This window comes from Alosa alosa, chromosome 3 (assembly GCF_017589495.1).
Source record: "Alosa alosa isolate M-15738 ecotype Scorff River chromosome 3, AALO_Geno_1.1, whole genome shotgun sequence".
Taxonomy (NCBI): domain Eukaryota; kingdom Metazoa; phylum Chordata; class Actinopteri; order Clupeiformes; family Clupeidae; genus Alosa; species Alosa alosa.
In genome coordinates this window covers 25,018,302-25,044,027 of record NC_063191.1, presented here as the reverse complement: position 1 = coordinate 25,044,027, position 25,726 = coordinate 25,018,302, and the positions used below count along the sequence as shown (strand labels likewise).

General features: G+C 48.2%; 1 protein-coding gene across 1 annotated transcript in view; it reads right to left on the bottom strand.

The window, feature by feature from the left end:
* lrp2a (low density lipoprotein receptor-related protein 2a) overlaps positions 1-25,726 on the bottom strand; it is a 64,991-nt gene that overhangs the window by 25,730 nt on the left and 13,535 nt on the right. Inside the window, 37 exon segments of the mRNA XM_048240064.1 lie at positions 153-395; positions 1,569-1,769; positions 2,063-2,352; positions 2,476-2,634; positions 2,789-2,954; positions 3,332-4,173; positions 4,175-4,250; positions 4,691-4,879; positions 5,334-5,573; positions 6,648-6,861; positions 6,982-7,159; positions 7,622-7,731; positions 8,021-8,164; positions 8,790-8,956; positions 9,716-9,844; positions 10,210-10,387; positions 10,835-11,063; positions 11,239-11,423; positions 11,672-11,883; positions 12,524-12,772; positions 14,048-14,428; positions 14,671-14,787; positions 14,988-15,107; positions 15,765-16,004; positions 16,311-16,592; positions 16,815-16,952; positions 17,369-17,499; positions 17,828-17,953; positions 18,751-18,943; positions 19,917-20,120; positions 20,456-20,596; positions 21,048-21,250; positions 21,406-21,612; positions 22,095-22,318; positions 23,525-23,694; positions 24,336-24,464; positions 24,702-24,821. Coding sequence (XP_048096021.1) covers positions 153-395; positions 1,569-1,769; positions 2,063-2,352; positions 2,476-2,634; positions 2,789-2,954; positions 3,332-4,173; positions 4,175-4,250; positions 4,691-4,879; positions 5,334-5,573; positions 6,648-6,861; positions 6,982-7,159; positions 7,622-7,731; positions 8,021-8,164; positions 8,790-8,956; positions 9,716-9,844; positions 10,210-10,387; positions 10,835-11,063; positions 11,239-11,423; positions 11,672-11,883; positions 12,524-12,772; positions 14,048-14,428; positions 14,671-14,787; positions 14,988-15,107; positions 15,765-16,004; positions 16,311-16,592; positions 16,815-16,952; positions 17,369-17,499; positions 17,828-17,953; positions 18,751-18,943; positions 19,917-20,120; positions 20,456-20,596; positions 21,048-21,250; positions 21,406-21,612; positions 22,095-22,318; positions 23,525-23,694; positions 24,336-24,464; positions 24,702-24,821 — 7,527 coding nt within the window.

Here is a 25,726-nt window from a genome sequence, read left to right as displayed (position 1 = left end):
GATGCATTACCTTAAGGTTCATTCATTTTCACTTTAAACCTTCAATTTGCCTTTATTGATCGCAATCGCATTTTTTTCTCTAGGAACTCTGAAAAACCCATGCAAAAAATACTTGAATTGACAAAAAAGAAGTTCAAATCCGGCTAACTTACGACAGTTTTTTTCATCGGAGGTGCCATTATCGAAGCAGTTGTTGATGCCGTTGCAGACGTACTCCTTGGCGACGCAGCGGCCGTTGTTGCAGGCGAACTCTGTGTTGGCGTCGCAGGGCCGGAACAGGCAGCCGTCCTCGTCGCTGTTGTCCCCGCAGTCGTTGTAGTGGTCACAGCGGTAGTGGTACGGCACACAGCGGCCGTTCCCACAGGTGAACACCGTCGGATCACAGGTGTGGAAGGCTGTCATTCACAATAAAACCAACACGTCATCTTTACAGCCATCACACACAAGTGAAGAAAGCTATTAAGAGAGATGGCTGGACATGACCGTTACCTGACAGAGCAATGAATGATAGCACTTGTGGGACTGCATGCAAGAGACAATGGCAGTGAGCAAGAGGTTAGTGAAATTGAAGTTAGTGATATAGTGAAAGGCTAGTTGTGCTAGGAAGCTTACGGCATCAAAGAGTGCAAGCATACACACCAAAAGCAGCCGAATCTGCCTTAGATCCTGAACAGGGGAGATTTGGTTGTTATGAGAAGGAGGAGAGAAAGGAACACAAAACACATGCAAAGGTTTAGAACAGACCGCAATGCAAGAGTGTGATCAGTAAGTGTTAAGGAGGAGAGAAGAATGAAGACAGCACACTGTAATCCTGCATCAGAAGCTACACACATGCAATAGTGACAAGTCACACAGAAATCTCATCAAACACCAAAGAACGACAAGACGCTGCAATGACACAACACAACACAGCACAACATCAAATTTGCTAAACAACACTAAGACAACACTGTTGCAAGTCAGAGTGTCATAAAATGTCCAAATGGAAACAAGAGCAAAGCTAAAGGGGTATCTGGGGAGTGTGAACTGAGTAACGCAAAAACATTCCTTGAATGATTAAAGGAGGTGGACTTCAAACAGTGCTATTGGACAACTGGAGCAGTTTGGCAAAGCCATTTCTTTCAAATGTGTATACAAAAAAATCATAGACTAGATGGGCCTATCCTAGTTACTGGCCAACTATCCTTGAGAATTTTCATGACACACATTAACATAGGAGATGCGAACACTATCTGAAAATTCGACATCTCATTAATCAACTATTAAAAATGGAGAGACATGGACTGTATTATCTCTTGGACTGACTTTAAACAGAAATGTTCTGAATATGACTACACATCGATGACTGGCCAGGCCATTTGAAATGTTAAAAAGCTTGCATGCAGCATGACTGCCTACAGAGCTTCAGTGGCTAGGAGTAGAATGATACAGATCACCAATACACACACAAACTGTACTGATAATCAATAGTATCTAACACCTGCAGGACACATGTTGTGCAGTGCTACGCTAAAGGCTAGCTGTACACCCAGAGCGCGGGCTGTGCAGGGCAAGGGTGGGCTTCATACCACAGACTCTCTCCAGCTCATCGCTGCCGTCCCCACAGTCGTTGTCATTGTCACACTTCCACTGGGCATTGATGCAGCGCCCATTCATGCACGTAAACTGCCCTGGCAGGCACCGGGTACCGTTGTCCGGGATGCAGTGTTTGTTGTCAGCCAGATACCAACGTCCCTCCGATGGGCACTGGCACTCTGCACCCTGTGGCCCTGGAAACAGAAAATGCTGGCGGGTCAGAGACAAGAGCCGTTTGTAGTGCACCCTCAACCAAACAACTCCTTGTGGCCAACATCAAACTCAGAGAGCAAAATTACAACTGACATTTTGAAAGGATTTATAATGACCTATAATTACCTTTATACATATACAAACAATAGTACATGTTACACATTTAAGCAACTATAGTAACAATAATCTAGCTTTTAATGTGGCCTTTCTTCCAAAGTGAACATGTTTAAAAAAAGGGCCACCTCCTCCTGGGGGATGAATGGCAGCAGCCTACCTGGTGTGCAGATGTGGCTGCAGCCTCCATTGAACTGCTGGCAGGGGCTGGTGCACTGCTGCTGCCTGCTGTTGGACAGCACGTGGAGGTCCATGGGCCGCGACGGCAGGTTCTGGATCATGACCCGCTGGTCAGCGCCATCGTGCTTGTTGGCGCGGTAGATGCTGCGCGTGTTCCAGTCTGTCCAGAAGATGTGCTGGTCGTAGAGGGTCATGGCAAAGGGGTAGATGGCCGTGCTCACGATCACCTCTCTGTTGGCGCCAGTGAGGGAGCAGCGCTCGATCTTCTGTCTGATAAGCGCACACATGAACGCACACACACACACAGAGAGTTTGTCAAATGGATTAGTTGCTACAGTGCCATCAACACTATTCTGTAATTGAATGTTGACTGAAAGTATCTGTGTGTCTTACAAGCTGGCGTCAGCCCAATAGAGTCTCTGCTCGTCGTAGTCCAGTGTTAGTCCATTGGGCCAGACAAGGCTGGAGTTTACTAGCTCCGTCCGGAAGTTTCCACCCAAGGTAGCACGCTCAATCTTGGCATTGGTCCCCCAGTCTGTCCAGTACATGTACCTGTATCAGGAGCAGATTAAAGTGGATGACTTGAACAACTCGGATGGCTGAAGAGTATATAAAGAGTGTAGAAAAATGGCTATCCTTATCATGTGCCTGATCAGTAGGGACATGATTTGAACTAACCCTCTCACAGTTGTAAATTGTGACTCACCCTCTGCAGGGATCCACCATGATGGCCCTGGGCCGAGGCACACGTGCGATGATGGTCCTCTGGGAGCCATCCACAGCCATGGAGTTGATGGTCTGGTTGATGTAGTCACTGTAGTAGATCCTCTTATTGATCCAGTCATAAGCAACGCCATCAGGGGCTCCCAGATCTATGTTATCACAGAGGAAAGCACTTCAAATAAAATGAGATAACCTGCATCTACTGGCAGAACTCACAATGCTAATGGTAGTGTCAATAATGAAAACCAACCAACAACAGGCCTATCACAAATTAAGTTCCACAGGCAATAGAGTGGTAAAATAGCCTTTTGAACAATGCATTGCTTATTATATACAAGCTGTCTAGACAAAGGACACTGTGGTTTGTGTTGCTGATGCGTTTACCTGAGGCTGTAGTGTAGAGGTGTGCGCATTACGCACATCTATAACAATTCTACAGGTGCTGGATACTAGTAACAACGAGTAAGAAGGAAGAAAAGATGTCGCCACACTGCCTCTAAAGCTCCCAGTTTAATGGTAGGTTTACCTGAGGCTACCACGATGGCTGGGGAGGTGGGGGAGGACAGGCTCAAGTAGCTGATCTTGCTGTGTCCTGCGCCGGAGCTCTGCGTGAAGTAGATTCTGCCATCAGCACGGTCGTAATCCAGGGCCACAGAGGTGCGGGGCACATTGACCACGGGGAAGGGCAGCGCGTGATCCTCGGGGTCCAGCCGCAGGCTCCGCACCGTGCTCTCGGTGGTGTAGATGAGGTAGTCCTCGCGCGACACCGCGCAGGTCATGCCGTCCGCCGCCAGGCTACCGAAGGCGCAACCGCACTGCTTGGTCTGGGAGTCCGGCATGGCGAAGCAGAAGTGGGCACAGCCGCCGTTGGCCTCCAGGCAGGGGTTGTGGTTGAGCTCCTGGGGTGAGCTGGGCTGCATGCGTTGGTCGAACACCGTCACGTCCCTTAGCATGCCCAGGTTGTCTCGGATAGCCTCGGGCTGCTCGGTGTGCCCGGGCTGCTTGCTGGCCCGTAGGACCTTCTTGAGGTTGCGGTCCACCCAGATGACGCTCTCCTGGAAGACGGTGAGGCCGTACGGGGTCGGGTAGCGGCTGCCGTAGCGCACAATCTCCGTCTCGCCACCCTCAGGCCGCACGCGGGCGATCATGTCCAGTGAGTCGTCCACCCAGTACACGTAGCCACTCTGCCGGTCCAGGGCCAGGCCGCGGGGTGTGATGATGCCAGAGGAGACCAGCACGGTGCGGTTGGTGCCATCCAGCAGGGCCCTCTCGATTTTGGGGCTCTGGCCGTAATCGGCCCAGAACAGGTAGCGGTTTCTGGGGTCCACGACGATGTGGCGAGGCATGTCCACCTGGGTCTTCAGAAGCACGCCCGAAGGTGGTGTTCAGACGGACCACCTCGATGTACGTTTCCGTGAAGAAGGCGTTGGTGAAATACAGGTTTCCTGTACAGAGAGGGGAGGCAACATTAAGCTTCACGAAATATGAAACACTTTGATGAAGCCTTGATGCATTCAGCGCTTCAGACATTCACCTACATAACACTGTACAAGGTCAATGAGCTGCTCTATTAAATCTTCTTCACCCAAATATTAGTTTATACTCTCCCAGTCCCCATCCCTGGGTCTAATCTGCTTTTCTGCCACCTGTCTTTTACCGATCCTCAAGTGTCAAGTGAACAAAGCAGCTTCACGCCTGTTTTTCCTTGGTTGACAGCTAGCTTTTTACAGATTACTAAATTCTGTCACTGCCCACTTAAATATTTATACTTCAGGATTGGAATTTTGTTCTAAGCTGTTGAAAGACTGGTTATGGCCTTCACCCAAGGGTTAAGGCCCCACCACAGCAAGCCACTACCAGAGAAAACCACTCAAGTCCTCCATACCTGCAGCCCAGTCCACGGCAATGCCTCTGATGCCATTACGGCCGATGCCGGACGTGACAATGCTGCGGAAGCCTGAGCCGTCTGGCTTGATGCGGCGAATGGCGTTCTGAGACGGCACCGTGCTGCTGAAGTCACACCAGTACAGGAAGCCAGAGGGCATATGCACATCCACATGCAGAGCATTACGACCTGCGGGGCCAGAGAGCAGGTGAGCATGGGGACAACAGGCTGAAACCAACTCTAGAGAGGTTACTTTTCTGGCACGTTACATGTCACATGAAATATCAAGTGTTTCAAGTATCAAGAATCAATGGCAGTCTGTAGACAGATGCTAGGGCTGCACAATTAATCGATTTTTAATCAAAAAAACTATTTCAACTCATAACTATGCAATGCAATTAGCTAATTGCAAATTAATCTTTAATGAGACTTCATGCACTAGGCATGAAAATTTGGACATTTGCGAATTTGGAATATTGAATAAAATTTCAAAAAAATATATCGCAAATAAAATGGCAATATCTATCAGAAAAGTTGCAATTACACATTTCCCCAAATTTTGCAGCCCCAACAAATGAGGTTACAGCACAGACTCTGGGCCATTCAGAGAACTTCACCTTCCTGGACATTAGATTTCCCATACCTCTGCCCGCTACAGGTACCATGGCCTCCGAGTGGTCGGAGCCCTCCAGGCTGAAGCCCTTGATGGAGGTGAGCATGGAGAGGACCACGTAGGACTGGTAGGGGGCGCAGGTGCGGTTGTCGGCGTTGAGCTGGAAGCCCGTGGAGCAGGCGCAGCTGAAGAGGCCGCCCGGCCGTGGCAGGCACAGCTGCTCGCACACCGCCTGGTTGTTACTGCAGCCGTTAGACGTGCCGGCCGACACTGTGAAGAGAGGAAAGGTTGAGAGTTTAGTCTCAGTTCCGGCAAGTTCTGTCCTGAACTAACAATATGGAAATACCTATCTATATGACCGATGGACAGGAAGGTTCAGGTTGAGTTTCAGCCTAAGGTAGGTGCGTACAAGAGTGACGTTCAATTTCAGTTTGGCTAGGATGTCACAGCCAAGATGGAGTTCTAAATTCGCTGTGAGGCCAATCCGAACCAGTGACCTCCCAGCTATGCTTAACTACTCAGCTAGAAATGGAATTCTTTATTAAAACGCCCAAAGCAGAGGATATTTTGCCTCAGCTATTTGGACTATGCCCATAACAATCTGTCTCATATCACAGATGACAAGCAGCAGGCAAGGAAGGGGGTCAGGAGGACTACAGAGCTATTACTCAGGGCTCTGCTGCTCCTAATGACAGCCTGGTTCAGTCTGATCCGACCTGGAGGATTCACAATGAGAGTTGTTCTCTCTCGTCCCGCGAGTAAGCGAGAGAAAGCCCTCAGCCTTATCTCTGCTCCTCTGAGCAAAGAGAAACTGGCTCCTTTCCGCTCACACAACAGCCAGTGTTCTTTTGATGGCAGGGGGAACTAATTGGTAAGCTGATCCAGATACATCTCCCTCAGGTAATCATCCTGGCGGCATCCAGCTGACAAGGAAGGCCTCCGGAAAAAAAGGAGCGCCACGAGTCGGCCATTATCTCAATCTCACAATCAGGATGAAGAAAGGCCTCCATTCAAACAGCACAGCCCATACAGGCCAAACACAGAGCCATTGCTTCTTTGTCTACAACACAGGCTGTCATCCTCCTGAATAATGTGATGGCCCATTTTAATCCACACGATACAAATATGTACAATGCGTTCCCACATACTGCCTATTCACTTGTTATAGCATGCTATTGTATTGACTGCTAAGTAGTACGCTACACAAGAGGCATAAAACAACAACTTGTTCAAGGGTTGTAAAATATTCCTGGTGCTGAGCTGTTGCAACTGCCATTCTGAGTAGCACAGGGAGCTAATGGCGAACATTTGATAGCATTGGAGGAGTCGTCCAGCGATACTCACTGTCTCTGTAGTGCACCTTCAGCACTCTCAGGCCGGACACGTTGTCCCGCAGCACCACCCTGTTGGCGCCCGTGGCCTTGTCCACACGCTCGATCACCTCATAATCCCGATCAGTGAAGTACAGGAAGGACTCATGCACAGCCACGCCCCAGGGGTGCGACTGCCCAGTAACCATAGTGATGCGGTTTGTCCCATCTGGATCGCCGCGCTCAATCTGACGTCATAAAATAAAATTAATTTAGTCAGCTTTCCAGATATTCAACTTGTAAATGTACAGGTCTCCTTATATGCTGACAATCATTACAATGTGGCCTGTAGCAATAAAGCAGTTTACCACTCCAGTTGAGGTGACGGCCCAGTAGAGCTTGTTTTCTTTGATGTCAATGGTGATGAACTCCACGTGGTCCAGGCTGGTCGTGAAGAGGTTGATGGGGTCAGAGCCGTCCATGTTAGCGGCCGCCACCTTAGCTGGGATGCCGCTCTCCGTGCCCTGGTCAGTCCAGTACATCCTCCTGAGGAACCACACATGGAGATGTGAGGTTAACCTGGCTAACCATTCTTCTCTCATTTTGGTGATAGTGCCTCTTATCAGAGCCCTCATTGTCAGTAGGCATGGGTTGTAAAGAAATATTCCATGAACTGGGCGCCAAATGGCAGCATAGCTTGATAAACACTGACACACAGAAATACGAACACCATTACATCACTTTGATCTCTCTATCAACAGAGTAAAGTTGACAGCAGTAAGACGTTTTAATGAATTCTAGGTTATGTTTCAGGAAGCTTCCTTCCTCAACCTTTTTATGTGTGTGTTTGTGTGTGTGTGTGTGTGTGTGTGTGTGTATTAGTCTAGTATTTCTCCTGTTGGTCATCTCCTGGAGCCGGGCAGATGGCAGAAGACCTGCCAGGGCCCCACGAGCAGGAGGATCAGCTGCCATGCCAGGCAGGCGCACGGTGTGCTGAACGGGGCTTACCCGCGTGCCGGGTCCACCGCGATGCCAGTGGGCGTGCCAGCACCGGTGGGAGAGCCGTTGTTGGTGATCAGCGTCTTCCTGTACTGCACTTCCCCTCTCAGCCTCAGGACCTGCCAGAGAGAGGCAGCAGACGACATGAGCAGGACATACACTTGCAGTTACACTCTCCTTGTTTTTTTAAACTATTTACTGACCAACTTTTAACTGACCGATCTTCAACAGGATAAATGGAAGTGTATGCAAAAAAACAATTCATGACAAGCTCTCTGCAAATCTAATATTACACAACAGCATGACATTGTATTATTGAGATGATATTGCATTGATTTTATAACTTGACCATGACATGTCAAAGTTGTGGAGCATGTATCGTATAAAGTGTCACTGTTCTCTGCACACCTCTATGGACTGGGAGGATGGGTTTGTGTAGTAGAGGTTCTGAGTCATCCAGTCCAGAGCCAATCCCACTGGGGAGCCCAAAATGGCCGCAGGGGCAAACTCTGTCCTGTTCATGCCATCTGACTTCACCCGATGGATCTCCCCCTAGAACAGAGAGAGAGATAGGCCTCAATCCAGGACTATGATATGCTGAATATTTTAACATACTGACCAAAATGAAGATGAGTCAAAAAGAGAAATTCATTTGGATTGAAAATGTCTCTTCTCCTCAGCGGTACAGAAGTTTTGAATTAGATCTGACAGACTACTTGAATAAGCAGACCTCAGGTCACACTGACGTGTCAACACATGGGACAACAAAAGGGTTTGTTCTGCTTGTTTGTCTGTTTGTTTGTTTGTTTAGATTAGTAGACAGAAGCATCAAAAGAGCAAGCCACAGAAGAGGAATCCAAAGGAATTAAGCAGAGAAGAATAACACAATGGTCATTGATCATCAAACAGAAGTTCAATTGAAATAAATGTTCAAAGAACAATAAGTGGAAGCAAAGCTAATCCGTAAAGGAACAAACCTGTTCCGAAAACATTTTTGACAAACTGTTTTGGAGTCGGTGTGTAAGCACAAAGTAACGTCATGGGACTGACACAAAGTGAGATGTAATATATGTCCTCAATGTGTAAAGGCTTTAAGTTTGTGCATTTCATGAGCTCTATCAGTATTGATGTCTGGACACCAGTGGACATATACTGTAGATGTAGTGGTGCCACTCACCGGGTGCTCCACCCAGTAGATCATCTCCTCCGAGTCGTCAAAGTCCACGTCGTATCCGTTATGGAGACCAGCCACCGGCACCATGGCATCGTTGCTCTTGTCATCAGGGTTGAGGGGGATTCCATAGATGATACTGTCACGGACGACCACCAGGAAGGGATCCTCCACTGTTGACATACGAGACAAGACAAGGCAGATATTACCCTCTCCACATGGGCCACCATCACACACCACGGGATGAGAGGGAGCTATGCATTTAGACAGGGAAAAAGGGGGTGTAGATTCAGGTATGGCTTAAGAGAGCCGGAGGCCTGGAGATGGTGATTGGCTTTGTCATCAGAGATTAGCATCAGGCTGGACCTGCAGTCATTTTCCCCTCGGGGTAATCAATCAGTCACTCGGTTGGGAGAAAACGCATTTGACATTTGCTGAGAGAGGGAGAAATGGCTGAAACCCGAGACTGAGCTGAGCTGTGCTGTTGACCTGAAGAGGACTGTCTCCCTCTCTCTCTCTCTCGTGTCTCATCTCAACTAGGCCTTCTGGTACAGTGGGACTAATCACATTTGCTTTTGGAATGAGATTTTAGGGATGGAATTGAAAATAGGGGGCTGTTGACAGGTTTTCTTTCAACTGAGCTTGAGCCAATCTCTCCAGAGGGAGTGTTTCCCTTCTCCTCATCCATCCCTTGGCAGCTAGATGCCACCGAGAACAACTGCACAGCTGTCCTGTGACATGAGCTTTGCCCATTCACCGTATTATGATATGCTACTTTAAAACAATATGTCGTTATGTTCCAAGTCCAACACAGTAGTTACAGTAGACCCCGCCGACTTCTGCACCACAGAGAGTCCAGCCTAATTTTCTTTCCTTAATCAGAGGAGGAGAGATAACGCCGCCATTGGCCGGACGGTTGGCGGGCTGCCTACCTCTGGCACAGGTGAGCTGGTCAGCAGCCAGCGTCCAGCCCGAGGGGCAGGCACAGGAGTAGAAGCGGGGGCCCACGGTGGAGAGGAGGCAGATGTGTGTGCAGGGACTCGCCTGGCACGGGTTATCACCTGTGAGAGAGCAAGAGCAGGCCTTCAGAGGTATTTCAGGACTAATGAGAGGCTCCAACATAAACACCCACAGCAAATGGGGTGCGGGGCAGAGTGTGGTCTAGTTCTGTGTACAATTACATGACTGACCAACAAATGTTAGCGTCAACTGTAAACAAATACAACTCAAGTGCACTTAGGGATGGTGGACAGTGTGCATCTGGTGAGGAGGACTAAAGTGTGTTGTGGACTGAACTCCCTAAAACCGTCTCTCAGTATGAAATCCTGCTCCAACAACAAATGGATCAACATTCTCCTTTACTCTGTCGTAACATTATTAGCATGTCGCGGCGCAGCGGGGGTGCTGGTGCCAGGCCGGTGCCTACCTGCGGGCTGCCTAGCCGGGTGCACTGCCACGAGGCCCATGGGCTGGGGGAGATTGTAGAGCATCACTGTCTGGTTCTCCCCGTGCCACTTATGGGCGCGGATCACACGGTTGACGTATCTGTCGGTCCAATACACAAAATCCTCAAAAATGGTAATTGCGTGGGGATGTTGCAGTACCTTTTCATTGAGAACAGGGTGGCAAAAGACAAAAAGGGCATGTTTACTCGCATCATTCAGGTCACAATGAAAATTGATCATTAATTTTTTTATCAACATGTCTGGTGGTGATCAACTGGTCTTCTAATATCAAAATGTCATATTATTTTCTCAGTACCACTGAGGGCTTGCTTTCTGATTTTTTTTTTGACGAATGGTGACCAGTAGGAAATAGTAAATCTTGTGAAAAGTAACCTAGGTGGAAAAGCCATTAGGCTGGTTCCAAAAAGTGGCTATTTCAGTTATAACACTTTACAATGCATATTATCCACTCTTTATCATTATGTTTAAAGCTGCACTCAATCTTACTGTAGGACATTTTGTTTCCACTCCTGAGAAACATCAAGTCGGAAGAAGGACTCCCCTTTAATCAATATGAATGACAATAAGTATGAGTCAGCTCCTTACCAGGTCACTAGCTAGCACTTGCTTCCGATTGTTCCCGTCGTAATCACAGAAGTCAATAAAGTCCAAGTAGGCATCAGCAAAGTAGAGAAGGTTGTTGGGGTAGTCAATGGTCAGTCCATTGGGCCAGTAGAGTTTCTTGCTTATGATTGTGGTCCTCATTTTCCCATCCATGCTGGCCCGCTCAATCCGTGGGTTTCTCCCCCAGTCAGTCCAGAACATCAGGTGGAACCTAAGAGGCGGTGAAGGGAGACAATATGAACAACAGCTGTCTGCAGTCTGACCTGTCCTGTGCTAAGTTTGCTTTAACATTCATATACATTTTTATATTCATCTTAGCAATGTTCATTTTGTATTCATGCTAGTGCTTTTATGTTTTATGTTGATATTATTGTTGTTGTGTTTACCCGTTTCTGGGGTCCAGCACTAGGGCTCTGGGGTTGGTGATGTTCTGGCTGACCAGCACAGTCCTGTGCGATCCGTCCAGCTTGGCCACTTCCACTGTCTCCAGCACATAGTCTGTCCAATAAAGGTTCCTGCCCACCCAGTCTACTGCAATACTCTCTGTGACTGTCACGCCACTGTCAAAGATCTGTCGGGTACCAAGGAGTAGTTCATTAATAACCTGTGTAAGGATGACGCAGTGTGCTGTAGTGTGGGTGTGTTTGTGTTTTGAAGTTGAGTAGTATTTAGCAGACTGCTTCATCCAGCAACGGGTTCCAAAATCGCACCCCGGTCCACTGATTGTAAATGCCAATGACATTCCCACCTTACTGTTTATGTGTTTGTGTGTGTGTGTCTGTGTTTTGTGTTAGGGAGGTTTGGCAGACTGGCACTCACAACAGTCCTGTCGCTGCCGTTCTTGTGGGCACTCCAGATCCTGTCTTGCGTCGTGTCCGACCAGTAGACACGGTCAGTGGCCGAGTCGAAGTCCACAGCCACAATGTTGCGTCCATCACGCACCAGGGAACGGACAACATTGGGCTGGGATGAAATGTCATCCGATATGATTTGATTTCGACTGGCAACCAACAGGAATGTCTCCCTTAAACCTGTGGGGGAAAAAACACCATCCATCTTTATGATACATTAGATTCTCTAATCATAGAGGTATTACAAAATACTTGAAACCAATCACGCAATGGAGGCTCTCTGTCCGCCCAATGGCAGTGAGTGATGTCTCATTGGGGAAGGGCCTCATGTCTGAGACAGCACAGCTCATAACCAAGCCTTTGTTTCGGATTAGATCCTAATAGGCCCATCTGAGGACGTCTGACTGACATATGTGATTTCTCTCTTATCGGCCGTAATCCGAGATGGGGGTCCAGCAGAGGAAAGGGAGACGGCCATAAACAGCGTCCAGGCAGGGCCATCTCTGGCTCCGCCTGGGTCATTTCCCTCTCGTCCACTGACAGGGCATGTCATAGCTCAGTGAGTCAGTCAGATTCATCTCACAAATTTCACTGGACATGATTGGGCATAGATCCAAAGTAGACTTACTGTCTTTCTGTTCCTGTTGTATGCAAAAACAGTTACTTTGGAATTTAGTTATGATATTGTCACGAGTTTCTTTCACCAACTCATTGTGCTCTACAGACTGAGAACATACTTGTTTTGTTTGGAAAAACATCCTCAAAAGTAGATTAGGAAGTAAACACACACACACACACACACACACACTAGCACACACACCTGAGACTTTGCAGGTGCGCTGGTCGTCCTCCAGTGTGTAGCCGTCCTGGCAGTGGCACCTGAAGGAGCCCCTCTCGTTGAAGCAGTGCTGGCTGCAGAGCCCCCGCGGCTGGCACTCGTCGATGTCCTCGCACGTCTTGGAGTCGTTGGTCAGCTGGAAGCCCATAGGGCAGGTGCACTGGGCGCCAAACGGGCCCTGGATGCAGCCGTCGGTGCAGCCCGCGTTGTTGTCCGTGCAGCTCTCCTGGTCTGGAGGGCAACGCAGGTGAGGGGGCAGAGGTGAGGCCAGGTAAGGGTCAACATTCCACTCCATCATCACAGCAGACACTCACACATGCAGCAAACGGGGAATTCATTCAGGGAATTTGGCTTTAACTCTAGATGCTATTTACACAACATTAGATAAAAACAAAGTCTTTGAATGAATTGTCCAGTGAGTTCATACTTGGATGTTACGATGGTGAAGACCATTTGAAAGAGCAGACGAGGCAGATGGCTTTGGCAGGTTAATACTTACACGTTAACGTCAGCTCTAATGGGTTATTAGCTTGGAAATCTACACCACAGATTCCTTTCAGAATCAAATGCTAGCATACAGTGCGTTGCTCATGCTAGGTTTCTACACTACAGACGTCCAGAAGATTTCGGCGCAGCAGCGTGGAACTCTTCTACCCTGTTTGTCGGGGGTTAGTAGGGATGTGGCAGGGCGATGTTTAGGGATAGATCAGAGCTACATGCAAAAGGGACTGGGTGAATGATTGCGGGTTTGCCTACCTGGTAGAGGTTCATCTGAAAGCATTGAGGAAGGCATGAAAGGGAAATCACAGGTCACTTTAAAGTTAATCCAGACCAGATCAACCACATGCATGATTTGTATGCAAAGGGTTTTCCCAACACTGACACAAATGAGTCCAAATAAGTAAAACCACAAAAACAAAAGACAAACAACACAGGTGACACATGTGTAATCATATCAGCTAACAATCTAATCACCAGAAGAGAAAGAAAACACACAAAAGGTTCCATTATCAGCTAAATTTACAGAAGATGTTTCATTGGATACAGTGAACAAACAAAGAGTCCCAAAAGGGCAAATGGACCATGAAAACACCAACAATTAGCTTTGTGATCAGAAATGATTGTGTATACCATTCAACCCTGCGGAGTGAAAGGGGCTGGGTATGAGCCACTGTGTGTGTGTGTGTGTGTGCCACTGTTTGTGTGTGTGTGTGTACCACTGTGTGTGTGTGTGTGTGTGTGTGTGTGTGTGTGTGTGTGTGTGTGTGTGTGTGTGTGTGTGTGTGTGCGTGGCCACTGTGTGTGTGTGTGTGTGTGCCACTGTGTGTGTGTGTGTGTGTGTGCCACTGTGTGTGTGTGTGTGCCATTGTGTGTGTGTGTGAGTGTTATGTCTGAGAGAACAGAGAGAATCTGTGACTGCACAATCTCAAAAGGTGCAGGTTGTGTACATGATGTATATATGGCCATCTGCTGCGTGTCAGAGGTTGAGGACAGAGGCAGACTTACTGCAGAGGGGCGACTCGTCGGCGCCATTGGGGCAGTCGGGCACGTTGTCGCAGACGCGGCTCAGGTTGACGCAGACGCTGTGGCCCGGGCACTGCCACTGCCAGCTGGGGCAGCGGAAGGGCGGCGTGGGGCAGTCGCGCTCGTCGCTCATGTCGCGGCAGTCGTTGTCACCGTCGCACACCCAGCCGCGGAACACGCAGTTGCCGTTGTCGCAGCGGAACTGCGAGGAGGTGCAGGTGCGCGGCGGGCAGCCGTGGTGCTCGTCCGAGCCGTCGGCGCAGTCTGCGTGGCCGTCGCACTCCCAGGACGAGGGCACACAGCTGCCGTCAGACTGGCACTGGAACTCCGTCTCATGGTGGCACATGCCAGGGGGCCTCGTGGCTGAGCAGGAGAGGGGAGAGTTTTTATGAGACTGAAAAAGTGTCATATCTTCATTGTCACCTTCATAACAGTAGCTGCTACTTTATTATTATACGTACTATGCGTACTATCATACGTATATAGGTACATACAGTATAATCACATGTATATATATTACATATCTGGTAAACATTCTCAAAAGGAAATCTGACAGTGGACAGTTGACCTACAGGTGACAACACTACTATAAACAATGTACTTACGACAGCCTGCTTCGTCTGATCGGTCATTGCAGTCATGGACCCCATCACAGCGGTAGAAGGAGTTCACACATTGATGCCCATTGGCACACTTGAACTCGTAGGCAGTACAATTGTACACTAAAACACAACAATCGCTTGGTGAGTTGAAATAACAACACAGTTTGCAATCCACTTCCAAGAATCATTCTATCATGTTAATTCCATTAAGGCATTAAGTACATTTGTGTTGTTTATGACAGCCATGGATGTCCCAGTGGAAAACATGCTGTTTGTAAACAAGACAGACAAACAAGGCCATGAAACCACAGCAGACTCACCACAGCCTTGCTCATCAGCTCCGTCCGCACAGTCCCGGTCTCCGTCGCACACGTACGCAGGGGCAATGCACCGGTGGTCTGGGCACTGGAACTGGTCAGGGTGGCATGTGCCCTGGAAGTCTGGGGGGGTCACAGAGACAGAGACACAGGTGGATGAAGACTCCATTCAGATTCAGTGTTGGATGGGACACAGAGACTGGGGTCCGGTGGGGGTCATCATCTACAGGGTTCCCACTCTAAGTCAAATATAAAATTCCATGACTTTTCCCTGACAAAAAAACTGAATTTCCATGACTTACTATACTGTTTACTAACATATAGTGTTCAAGAATATTTTACTTTTTAGAGTGGGACATGAATAAATGGCCATTAAATAAACAATGTTGGGATACTCAAGGAAGCAGTAAAGCAAATAACCAGATATACACCAGTTCTGCGTAGAAATATTTGTATGTATTTTGACAAGTGAATTTTAAACTGCTACAACAAAATTCCCCGATATTCCATGTCTTTGACCCAAACATGATAAAATTCCCTGACTTTCCATGTCTGGAATAGACTTTCCAAAATTCCATGATATTCCAGAAATTCCATGACCCGTGGGAACCGTGCATCTACATGCCTGATCTTTCATTGTCTCATTGTGTTCTTCTCTTCATTTTTTGTGTTTCTCACTTAATATCTTCTAAAAGCAACAGACTGGAAAAAAGGCTGATCATGCCAAATCTAGTGCTTAGTCATCTAGTGGCCACTCCTGTCCCCTGTGGCCTAGCTTACCGCAGTCAGCCTCGTCGGAGCCATCTCCGCAGTCATTGTCTGTGTCGCAGCGCCAGGTTTGGGGGATGCAGCGGTGGTTGGCACAGGTGAACTGGTCAGCCTGGCAGGTGCCCGGGACCTGGGTGGGGCAGGCGCGCTCGTCGCTGCCATCGGAGCAATCATTGTGCCCATCGCATCGCCAGTTCCTGGGTATGCACCGTTGGTTGGCACACGTGAAGGCCGTGGGTGAACAGGTGGTGTCTGCAACATGGTCAATAATGTGAGAGAGCTGAAACACTGCAATGCCATCAACAAGGCCAACAAACTCATGCAGCCATTCAGTAAAAGTGTACAATATGCAGAAATGAATTCATTACAGGCCTTTAGTAAACTATTCTAATTTACTTGATGGTTTACTTGAGGCTGCACAATGTGGATCAAACTGCCATTATGAGCAGCATTTTCATTCACTCTGAAGTATGAGAACAATAAAAACAATGACAATGCAATCCATTTCATGTTCCCCATTGAGTTCACTTCACCAAAAAAAAAATAGTAGAGTATTACTGTGTGTCCCGCAGCCGGCCTCGTCGCTCTGGTCATAGCAGTCGTCCACGCCATCGCAGTGGTAGCTCTGGGGCACACACTTCCCGTTGGTGCAGGAGAAGGAGTTGGCGCCGCACTGCAGCGTGGGCGGCTCGTTGGTGGGGTCGTCCACACACGTCCGCTGGTCGGGCCCCAGCTTCATGCCGTACGGGCAGCCGCACACCCGCTGGGAGTCCGGTGCCGGGAAACAGAAATGGCTGCAGTCCCCGTTAGGGTTGGTCTGTCTGTTACAGAAATTACCACCTGAGAGGGGGCAAAAAAAAAAGAATTAGAGAAATGTCATTTATGTGGGATGTGTTAGATGTGGGACGCATGTTGCTCCGTCTCAGTAATGTAGTGCTGAAATCTGGAGGAATGTTTGGGTAAAAAAAGGGATTTAAATCAAACAACCTGACCACCACACACACACACACACACATACACACACACGCACACACACACAAATTTTGCGGGAGCGTCTCTCACCAATCTGGGAGTTGGAGTTGAAAGCTTTGACGTGCATGATGCGACTGATGCCCCTTCTGATAACCACCATCTCTCCCCCGTCCGTCTTGCGCACTCGCACGATCCCACCCAGCCTCCAGTCGGTGAAGTATGCATAACCTGGCCAGGGGGGAAGAGGAATTGGTCAGAGTGCAGTGGGGGCTGTGCAGGGCACTAACTCTGACATTAGACCCTTTATCTCTCACCACTAGGGGTATTAGCAGAACTGGCGGTTTGAGGAGGCGTAATTGCCTGCTATTTATCAATAGTGGGCATTGTTTGCTGACGTTGTCACCACACAGGATTAGCGAGTTATAATTAAACTATGACAGACGTTAGCTATGAGGAACAACCACTCTGGGGGCCTGTAGTTCTTCTAAAGCTACTTGAGCTGCAGAAGATCCCAACTTCATTGGATTGTAAACAATAGAACTATTAGGCTTAGTAGTGAGTGGATTTTGTCTTTTGCAGAACATTTGCAGCAGTTTTCTATCTTTTTCGCTTGTCACAGAGCCAGTGAGAGCACCAGAACAGACCTCCAAATATGGTCAGTCCAAAGGGATGGGAGATCTGGGTGATGCGGTCCAGGGACTGCCGGTCCTGCCCGTCAAACGAGCTGTGCTCGATCTTGTCGAAAAAGGCGTCCACCCAGTAGAGGCGCTGAGAGCTGGGGGAACACACAGGACTCATGAGTCAGCTTTGGGCCAGCGTTGAGCAAAGGATTACTGCAGGCTCATGTCTGTAAGGAGCTTACAGGCCAGGCAGATGTGTAAACAATAGGCACAACAACAGCAAAATACACAAGGTCCAGCGTTGGTCATTTCTTGTATCGGATATATAAAAACTCAACCGGTGACTCAGTGTAGTGGGGCTGCTTTGGTGAATGAAAAATGACAGGGGCATGTTTCCCCGCAACACTGGCTCTGGCTGAATGGGGCATTGTGCAGGTGTTGCTTCGCGTCAGTGGCGCGCTGGGGACCATTGGTTTGGCTCACCTCCAGTCGATGGCCAGGCCATTAGGCCAGCCAAGAGTTGTGTTTACAATTGACAGGGCATGTGACCCGTCACACCAGGCGCGCATAATCTTTGCCGGACGGTACCAGTCTGTCCAGAAAATGTATCTGTCAAGAGAGAAAGAGGACACATTGAGATCATGTATGTTGATTTGAGTTTATTTTGCCAAGAAATAATGGAAAATCTGGCTTGAGCACAACACTATAGAAGGAAAGAAACGGCATGGTTGCGTTTATGAACTGCTACAGACAGTGTATTTTGAGCACTCCATGGGGCTTTTCCATTTAAGCCAAGTTCTTAGTGTTGGTCACAATACCGGCCTTCATGCAGCACTAATCTAGGCTCTTTGGCCCAGGGGCCTTACGACTTTGAAGCCCTTGGAAATGTCCCACCAGCGCTAAATAAAGAGCCCTTTTTATCAGATTTGGGGTTCAAAGCCGGGAGGGATCCAGGGATAGATGGACACCTCTTGTATTATTCGAGGTGTGACTGGATCCAAGTACACAGTTGGCTTTTTCCTGGTGTGGTGGCGGCGGAGTGGACAGTAAGGAGGGGATTTGAGTCTTGTTTCTGGCAGCCCCATCACCCACCCCCCTGCTGACAGGTCAGCTCAGCCGACATCTGGGGGCTCCAGTGATTACCTCAGCTTACGCTACTCCTCTACCCCAACACCACCACCACCTGTGGATACTGTTATTGTAAATGATTCACACTCATTTTCTTAATATGTTTCCAAGGCACCACAGGACTATCCTATAGAAATAGCATGTGTTCTTCAATGTAAGTAACACATACGCATACATTACATTTGGACATAACTGTCCATCACTGTTGAAGTAACTGCCCCTCCCTCACCCAATGCCCCCCCTTCCCACCCTCCACATCCCAACCTAGCAGCATTTACCCCACAACTGGGTGCACCACGATGGCCCGCGGGTTGTTGAGGTTCCGGACGATGGCCCGTCTGGACTTGTCGGCCAGCTTCATGACCGAGATGCTGCGGTAGCGCGGGTCGGTCCAGTACAGGTTCTTTGAAATCCAGTCGTAAGCCAGGTCCTCCACGCTGTCCACCCGGTTGGCGGCCAGCACCTCCCGGCCTGTCCAGATCAAAGCGGAGGCACTCGGCGCAATTTTTAATACAGAGATGAAAGTGGGAAGACTTAAGCAAATAGACTGTCAGGCCGAATCTAGTCCCGAGCAGCCTGTGCACACTCACACACACAGCCAGGCTGGGTCACATGGGGCAAGATGCAGGCAAGACCAACAAACAGGCACACAAAAACACACACTGCACGCCAAACAGGCACACAAAAACACACACTGCACGCCAAACAGGCACACAGAAACACACACTGCACACCAAACAGGCACACAAAAACACACACTGCATGCTCTCCTGTTTCTCTGGGATTGACTGGTGCCGAGATTACTGCTGTCATTTCATCCTTGTGAATCTTTGTGTTTGGAATATCCACTCATTCACTATAGTCAATGAACAATATACTGTATAGATATTCACTATATACAGTAGTGTACTATGTATTGAATGATTGGCGGTTCTGAACACAGTGTCTGTGTAGGTATGTTTGTAACCAGATATCCAAAACTCTCTATATCTTTTATTCCTTGAGATAGAAACGACATGCGTCTTTGTGGGTCAGTGTTCTTTAGACTAGGCCATGGTGACTCTGGGCATTAGGTGATTAGGAACCTTTCTCACTTTAGCCTTTGCATGCTTACCCTTCCCCCCACGTCACCCTGCCCCATAAGACACTCCCATGATTCCGTGCTGCTCTGACCTCAGAGGATCACATGCTCGGGCTCTGGACTCAGCGGCCTCGCTCCACACGGAGGAACAAACACACGGCGGCTGCCAGAGTCCCAATAAGCTCATATTAAGAGTCGCAGCCATAGCTATTTTAGGAGACCAAAGGAGGTAAACTCATGCATTTTGAAACCTCCTTTTTGAAATGCTGAGCTGGGACCCAGTACTTTGGGAGCTGGGGAATTGTGGGGCATTTACTGTGTTTTTATTTATTTATTTGGAGGAGAGAAGGAAAACAATCTCACCAGTTCCGTCCACATTCTGCTTGTAGATGATGTCTTTGGCAGTGTCCGAGAAAAATATGGCGTCATCCTCGGCACTGAAGTCCACCCCGACAAAGTAGGAGGGGGTGCCTGTAATGGGCAGGATGACGTCCTCCTGTGCAGACAGGTTAAAGGGGATCCCTCTCACTGCCAGCTGACTGGAGAAGAGCAGGAACTGCCTAACAACTGAGACACACACACAGGGAAATGTCCACATGCAGTCTGACCAATGGCATACCATCAGGAAATCACTCTAAGCAATAAATACCACATTCTGCAATACAAGGGAATATCAAACAAGTCATTTGTTTGTCGTTATTAGCATTGACATTATTATATCAGCACTACTAAAAATGGCTCTAATATCATTTCATAATTGCTGTCAGTTCAAATTTCATAAAATAAATAAAGCTTTGCATGCATACAATTGCATTATATATTGCAACATACAGTATATACACTGCAAACCTCTTTTATTCCACACACACAAAATCCAGGGAAAGCCTGAGGACTGAACTTACCAACACAGCGTTTGCCATCAGCATGGAGGTCGTAGCCCATTCGGCATTTGCAGCGATAGCCCAGACCTCCATTATCTGTCCTGTGACTCAGAACACAGATGTGCTCACAGCCACCTCTGTCTGCTCCACAAGGGTTGCTCACTGTAGACACACAAACACAGCCAGTATAGACTAATGGCACCCCACAACACATCTTGACCAGTCAGTATGGACTTAAAAAGTCATTATGGACAACAGATTTGCCGCAAACATCAAGAGTAGCACAGATAGCATTGGCAAAGGCTAACTAGCTGCTAACTGATGCATTTCGGTGACATGTTTGGCAATGTCAAGCTGTTATCACATTTCTGTAGGGTTTTTTCTCTGCACCAAAACATTCCATAGTACTAAGCTGCTAGTAGGAAAGACATGTATTTATTTTCAATTGGCATCCACTTGTGCCATAAAATCTATATGGGAATGCTATCTACAAAAAAATATTTTTTTAACTCATGGAACTAAACGCATTTCAACGGCCCATTAAGGAGGAGAGCGATGCCTGGTGTCTGGCTTACCATTTGGCTGTGCCTGGTGTCTGGCTTACCTGGCTTACCATTTGGCTGTCTGTGTGGGTGAATGACTGCCACTCCACGAGGCGTCTGGGCCGTGGTGTACACCACTTGCGGACTGGTGTCGCTGAACTTATTCGCTTTCATGACAGCCATCTTGGTCCAGTCGGTGTAGTAGACGGTACTCTCAAACAGGCTGATGGCAAACGGGTGTGGAATGATGGAGCCTCCATGCACCACTGTTTTTCTGGCAGGGGAACACAGTGCAGTTGGGTCAAGCAAAGCAAAACCCAGCAGTTACTCATACCGTAACCAAACAGGTCCGTGGGCTGGACTTTAAATAAATGATTTAAATCATTATATGATGCACATTTGATCTGAAATGCAATAATGTATGCATACCTGTGCAGACCATCGTAGGTGGTGGTTTCGATGTAGTCATAGCGGCTGTCCACCCAATAGAGTCTTTTGGCCTCGATGTCCAGAGTGATCCCCGAGGGCCAGCCCAGCTTGGATCTGATGATGCCGTACCGGTTAGTCCCGTCCATGTAGGCCCTCTCCAGTCCAGGCTCCCCATTCAAAGAGTCCCAGTCGGAGAAGAACATGAACCTATAGCACAGACCCCAGAGATCTCATTACTCTGCTGCCAATGCCCCTCGGTCAATCTGATTCAAAGGAATGAACAGTATCAACAGTATGCGACCCCTCACAACCTGGGCGGTTAAGCTATAGTGTAACTGAAATCAAATACTCAACCCACAGATTCTTATCCGAGGTTCATTGAAACAGGGGAAGGGGAAAAAAGCAGTGTCAAAGAGCTACATCGCTATGTATGTTCATTATCACTTGCCCATATACCGCCTGGCCACCTGGCCGTGCCTGACGATTGGATTTCAATTGGTCTCATCCTTTTTATTACATACAGCTAATACTTGGGAGACTATCTGCTGGTGTCATGCTCTCTTGAGTCTGGCTTGCTGGAACGAGACCATGATGAGATAGGGGACACGGGCAGATCCCCCCCTACCCTCACACATTCTCGCCCTCTTTCACCCCGCCACACACACACACACACACACACACTCACTCACCCGACTGTAGGGTCCACTGCCAGGCCTCTAGGGTTTCCCAGATTCTCCGCGATCAGGGTCACGCGGTTGCTCCCGTCGAAGTCCAGCATGTCGATCCTGTTGACACTGGCCTCCACCACATACAGTTTATTGTTCACCCAGTCCACAGCCAGGTTCTCGGGGTAGTCAACTGATATATTTAAGACCACCTGTAGGTCTGAACCGTCCATTTTCACTGAAAACACCTGGCAAGCAAAAGAGTAGGCATCCTTGTAAGGAGATTAGTTAGTAGGGCTACTGCTGTATATGGGTCACTAGTGAAACATTTGAACATGTAATTGAAATAAAGGAACATTTACTCATGGTAACAACCAGGACATTGTGGTAACTGATCTTGTCTGTCATTACGGATGTAATGGTATCTCCTTTGGAAGTGTTGTGAAATTGTCCTCCAAGATATTTCAAGATGGCACTATCTTCTACGGCACAATCATTTACTGTAGCATCGTCCACTCTTGGTTCTTTGCGCCCTTGGGCCTTCCTTGAAAACCAAACTCTGACACAAATCGAGAGTAGGATTTTTCAGCTGACCTGTTCCAACGAAATTTAAGATGGGGAAATGCAACCTCCCAGGCAACATTCCCAGACTGTGTTTGTGGACCCCTTAACTTTAACGACCTATGACATTCAGTAGTGGTGTTGGTGGCAGATCGCAGATACCCGGTCAGTTGCTGGTATGTCCTGGCTTTTCAGCCCCCGTGGCTGGGATTCAACCCATAGAGCAGCCAAGAGCGTCAAACTCCCAGCGCTCCCATTATTACAGCATTAGCGGTATCTAGATGCATCAGTCAAAGAATTCCCCCCATCCAACGTGGGGGGCCAGCTTCCTCCGCTGCTTAACCACACGGACAAATGGCCAGCTTGTTTATCCTGAACACTATTACTAGGTTATTTGGGTGGGAGGGGAGTGGAGGGGAGTGGAGTGGGGCGGGAGGGCCTGTTGAAGAGTTAATAAATGGGACTGACAGGCAGACTTTTGACAGGCTGGCTCTACATGGGAGTGGAGCCAAGGCATGCTGCCCTCTGAGGCAAGGTAACTGCCGAGCTGAGGGAGACTGGTGCAGTGTGGGGGAGAGCAGCATTAGTCCATGTCAAGGGGATGAACCTGCAGAATGAAACGCTCGCCTTATCAACAAACAAAGTGGAGCACCGATAGCTCCTCCAGATGGGCTTCCTGGAATATCTGTGGAGACGCTATCCTTGTTTTGGGATGCTCTGGAATTTTATCTCACACTAGTGAGAGATAGAACACTGTGTATTCTTGGAATGAGTGATAGTTTTCATCTACCTTTATTAACAGGGAGGTTTCAAAATTTGATTTCCTTATAATATTTTGATTGATTGCCGGTCAGGTTTGTACAAAACTCCCCGCTGCCCAGTTGATTACACACCTTATTCTGAATGGTGTCAGTCCAGAAGATGCGCTGGCTCTGATAGTGGAAGTCCACTCCGACAGCCACCCCTCTGTTCTGGGAGGCGACCAGAGTCCTCAGGTTGTTCCCGTGGGTGTCCCCAATCAGCAGGTCTCGGCCGTTGGAGAAGACCAGGGAGGGAGCACCAGCTGCACAACAGCACCCAGCAGTCAGTCAGGACAAGAGGAAGCCATGTCCAGCATTCACACAATACATACTTTAGTAAAAAAAGAGTGAATCTTGATATCACATTTTACAGAGAGAAAATATATCTGCAATCGTAATGCATATTTCAAATGAAAAAACAAATTCATTTAACCTTCAAAGACAAACATGTAGCGAAAAAGGAATATCTGTAAGCCTGTAGTCATTCTCTGATTTCCATATACTAATTGAAGAACAGAATTCAACCCACAGAGCAAAATAATTGAGAGATCACAGATGACTAATTCCGTATGAGCTACTGTCGTAATTAGGGCTTTGGGGGCACCACTGACTTGGCCTGAGGGGCACAGTCGGGGGACCCGTCTCTTGGTCCTGGGCCATATTCCGCTCTGCATAAGCAAACGACTGGCTGAAATAACATTCAGCCCGCAACAAAGCACCAGTGGGCAGGGAAAGGAGGGGGGTGGTGGTGGTGGTGGAGGAGGTCTGTTTGTGTAAGCAAGGGGGTGGGGGTGGGGGTGGAGGAGGTGGTGGTGCTGGTGCTGGTGGTGGTCCGGGGGAGTGTGAGTGTTGGCTGCTGAGTGACAGAGTGACAGGCGGGCGGCGGGCGGGCGGGCGGACTCACAGGAGGTGCTGGCTCGACAGTGGCGGTGCTGCTCCAGCACGTAGCCCTCCTGGCAGCTGCAGCGGTGGGTGCCCATCCTGTCCTCACACAGCTGGTCACACACACCCCACATCTTACAGTCGTCAAAGTCTGGCACCCAGGAGATGGAGGGAAGGACAGAGAGAGAGAGAGAGAGAGAGAGAGAAAAAGAGAGACAGTGAGGGAGATACATTTACCCAATATGTTAGAACATTCATACAAAAAAAGAAAGATCTGCATGCACATACATGCACATACACACACACAGGGGGCCTATAATTAGACAGACAATTCTCCCAGTGTTGTATTTGTAGGTGAAATGGCAGATGGGAGGAGAGGGAGCTTTACCGATGCAGGAGCGGCTGTCGTTGCTGCTGACCACGTATCCGGCGGGGCAGGTGCAGGTGCCCCCCTCGGGGGACTTGTGACAGCGGTGCTCACAGCTCAGAGAGGCGCAACGCCAGATACCTGCAACACACTCACAAGTTAGGGCCGTCCAGCACTGCCACTCAACTCACAGGGCAGAGCGCTGTCATTATGTCACTTTATTTCCCTAAAAGGAGCATAGTAGGCTCCATGGTGATGCCATAATAATAGCCTACACAATATTACCATAACAAATGGCAAATCCTTCCTTGTATTCCTATTTGAGGTAAAGGACGTCTAGACAAGTCTGTGAAAATACCTTTAAAAGCCACACTGAGATGTCACCGTTTGTGTCATGTCAAGAAATATGGTAATTAAAGATACACCTGAGAAATGGCAGGTAAGCTATTATGAGCTGCTAAACATAATTTCATGTGGTACAGAGTGACTTCACTTGTTACTGTGACCACACTAACTCTGTATAATATGTCTATTCAGGTTTTGGACTGAAGGAGTTTCGTCCAAAATGGTCTGTGTGTTATACGGATATTGAGCTACTGTAAGCTTCAGTACACAAATCATAAATTAGACTTCTCAGTTCTCATCAATCAACCGTATCATAACAACATCCCTTTGCCAAGCCGCCTAAACACATAACCCGATCCACCGAAACACAAGATAAGAAGATAACACAATATCTTATCTTAGAGACCAGGGGGTCCAAGGGACTTTCTAAGGTGATTTTGGTTTGTCATGTGGTAATTTTATCTGCTCTTACTGGTCAGTTGCCCCCATCACCCTTCACTGTTCGACCCAATTGAATGCCTTTTCAAACATAATGCCATACAAATGTTTTACAGTAGTCATGGCAACCACAACCATCACAGCAATGACAACAACAGTTACTACTCTTCATGTATTTTTCTCACTCACTTGAATGAAGTGTTATAATGGTTATCCCTGGAGACAATAAAGAATCTACCTCTCTTGACTGTTCATATGTGCAC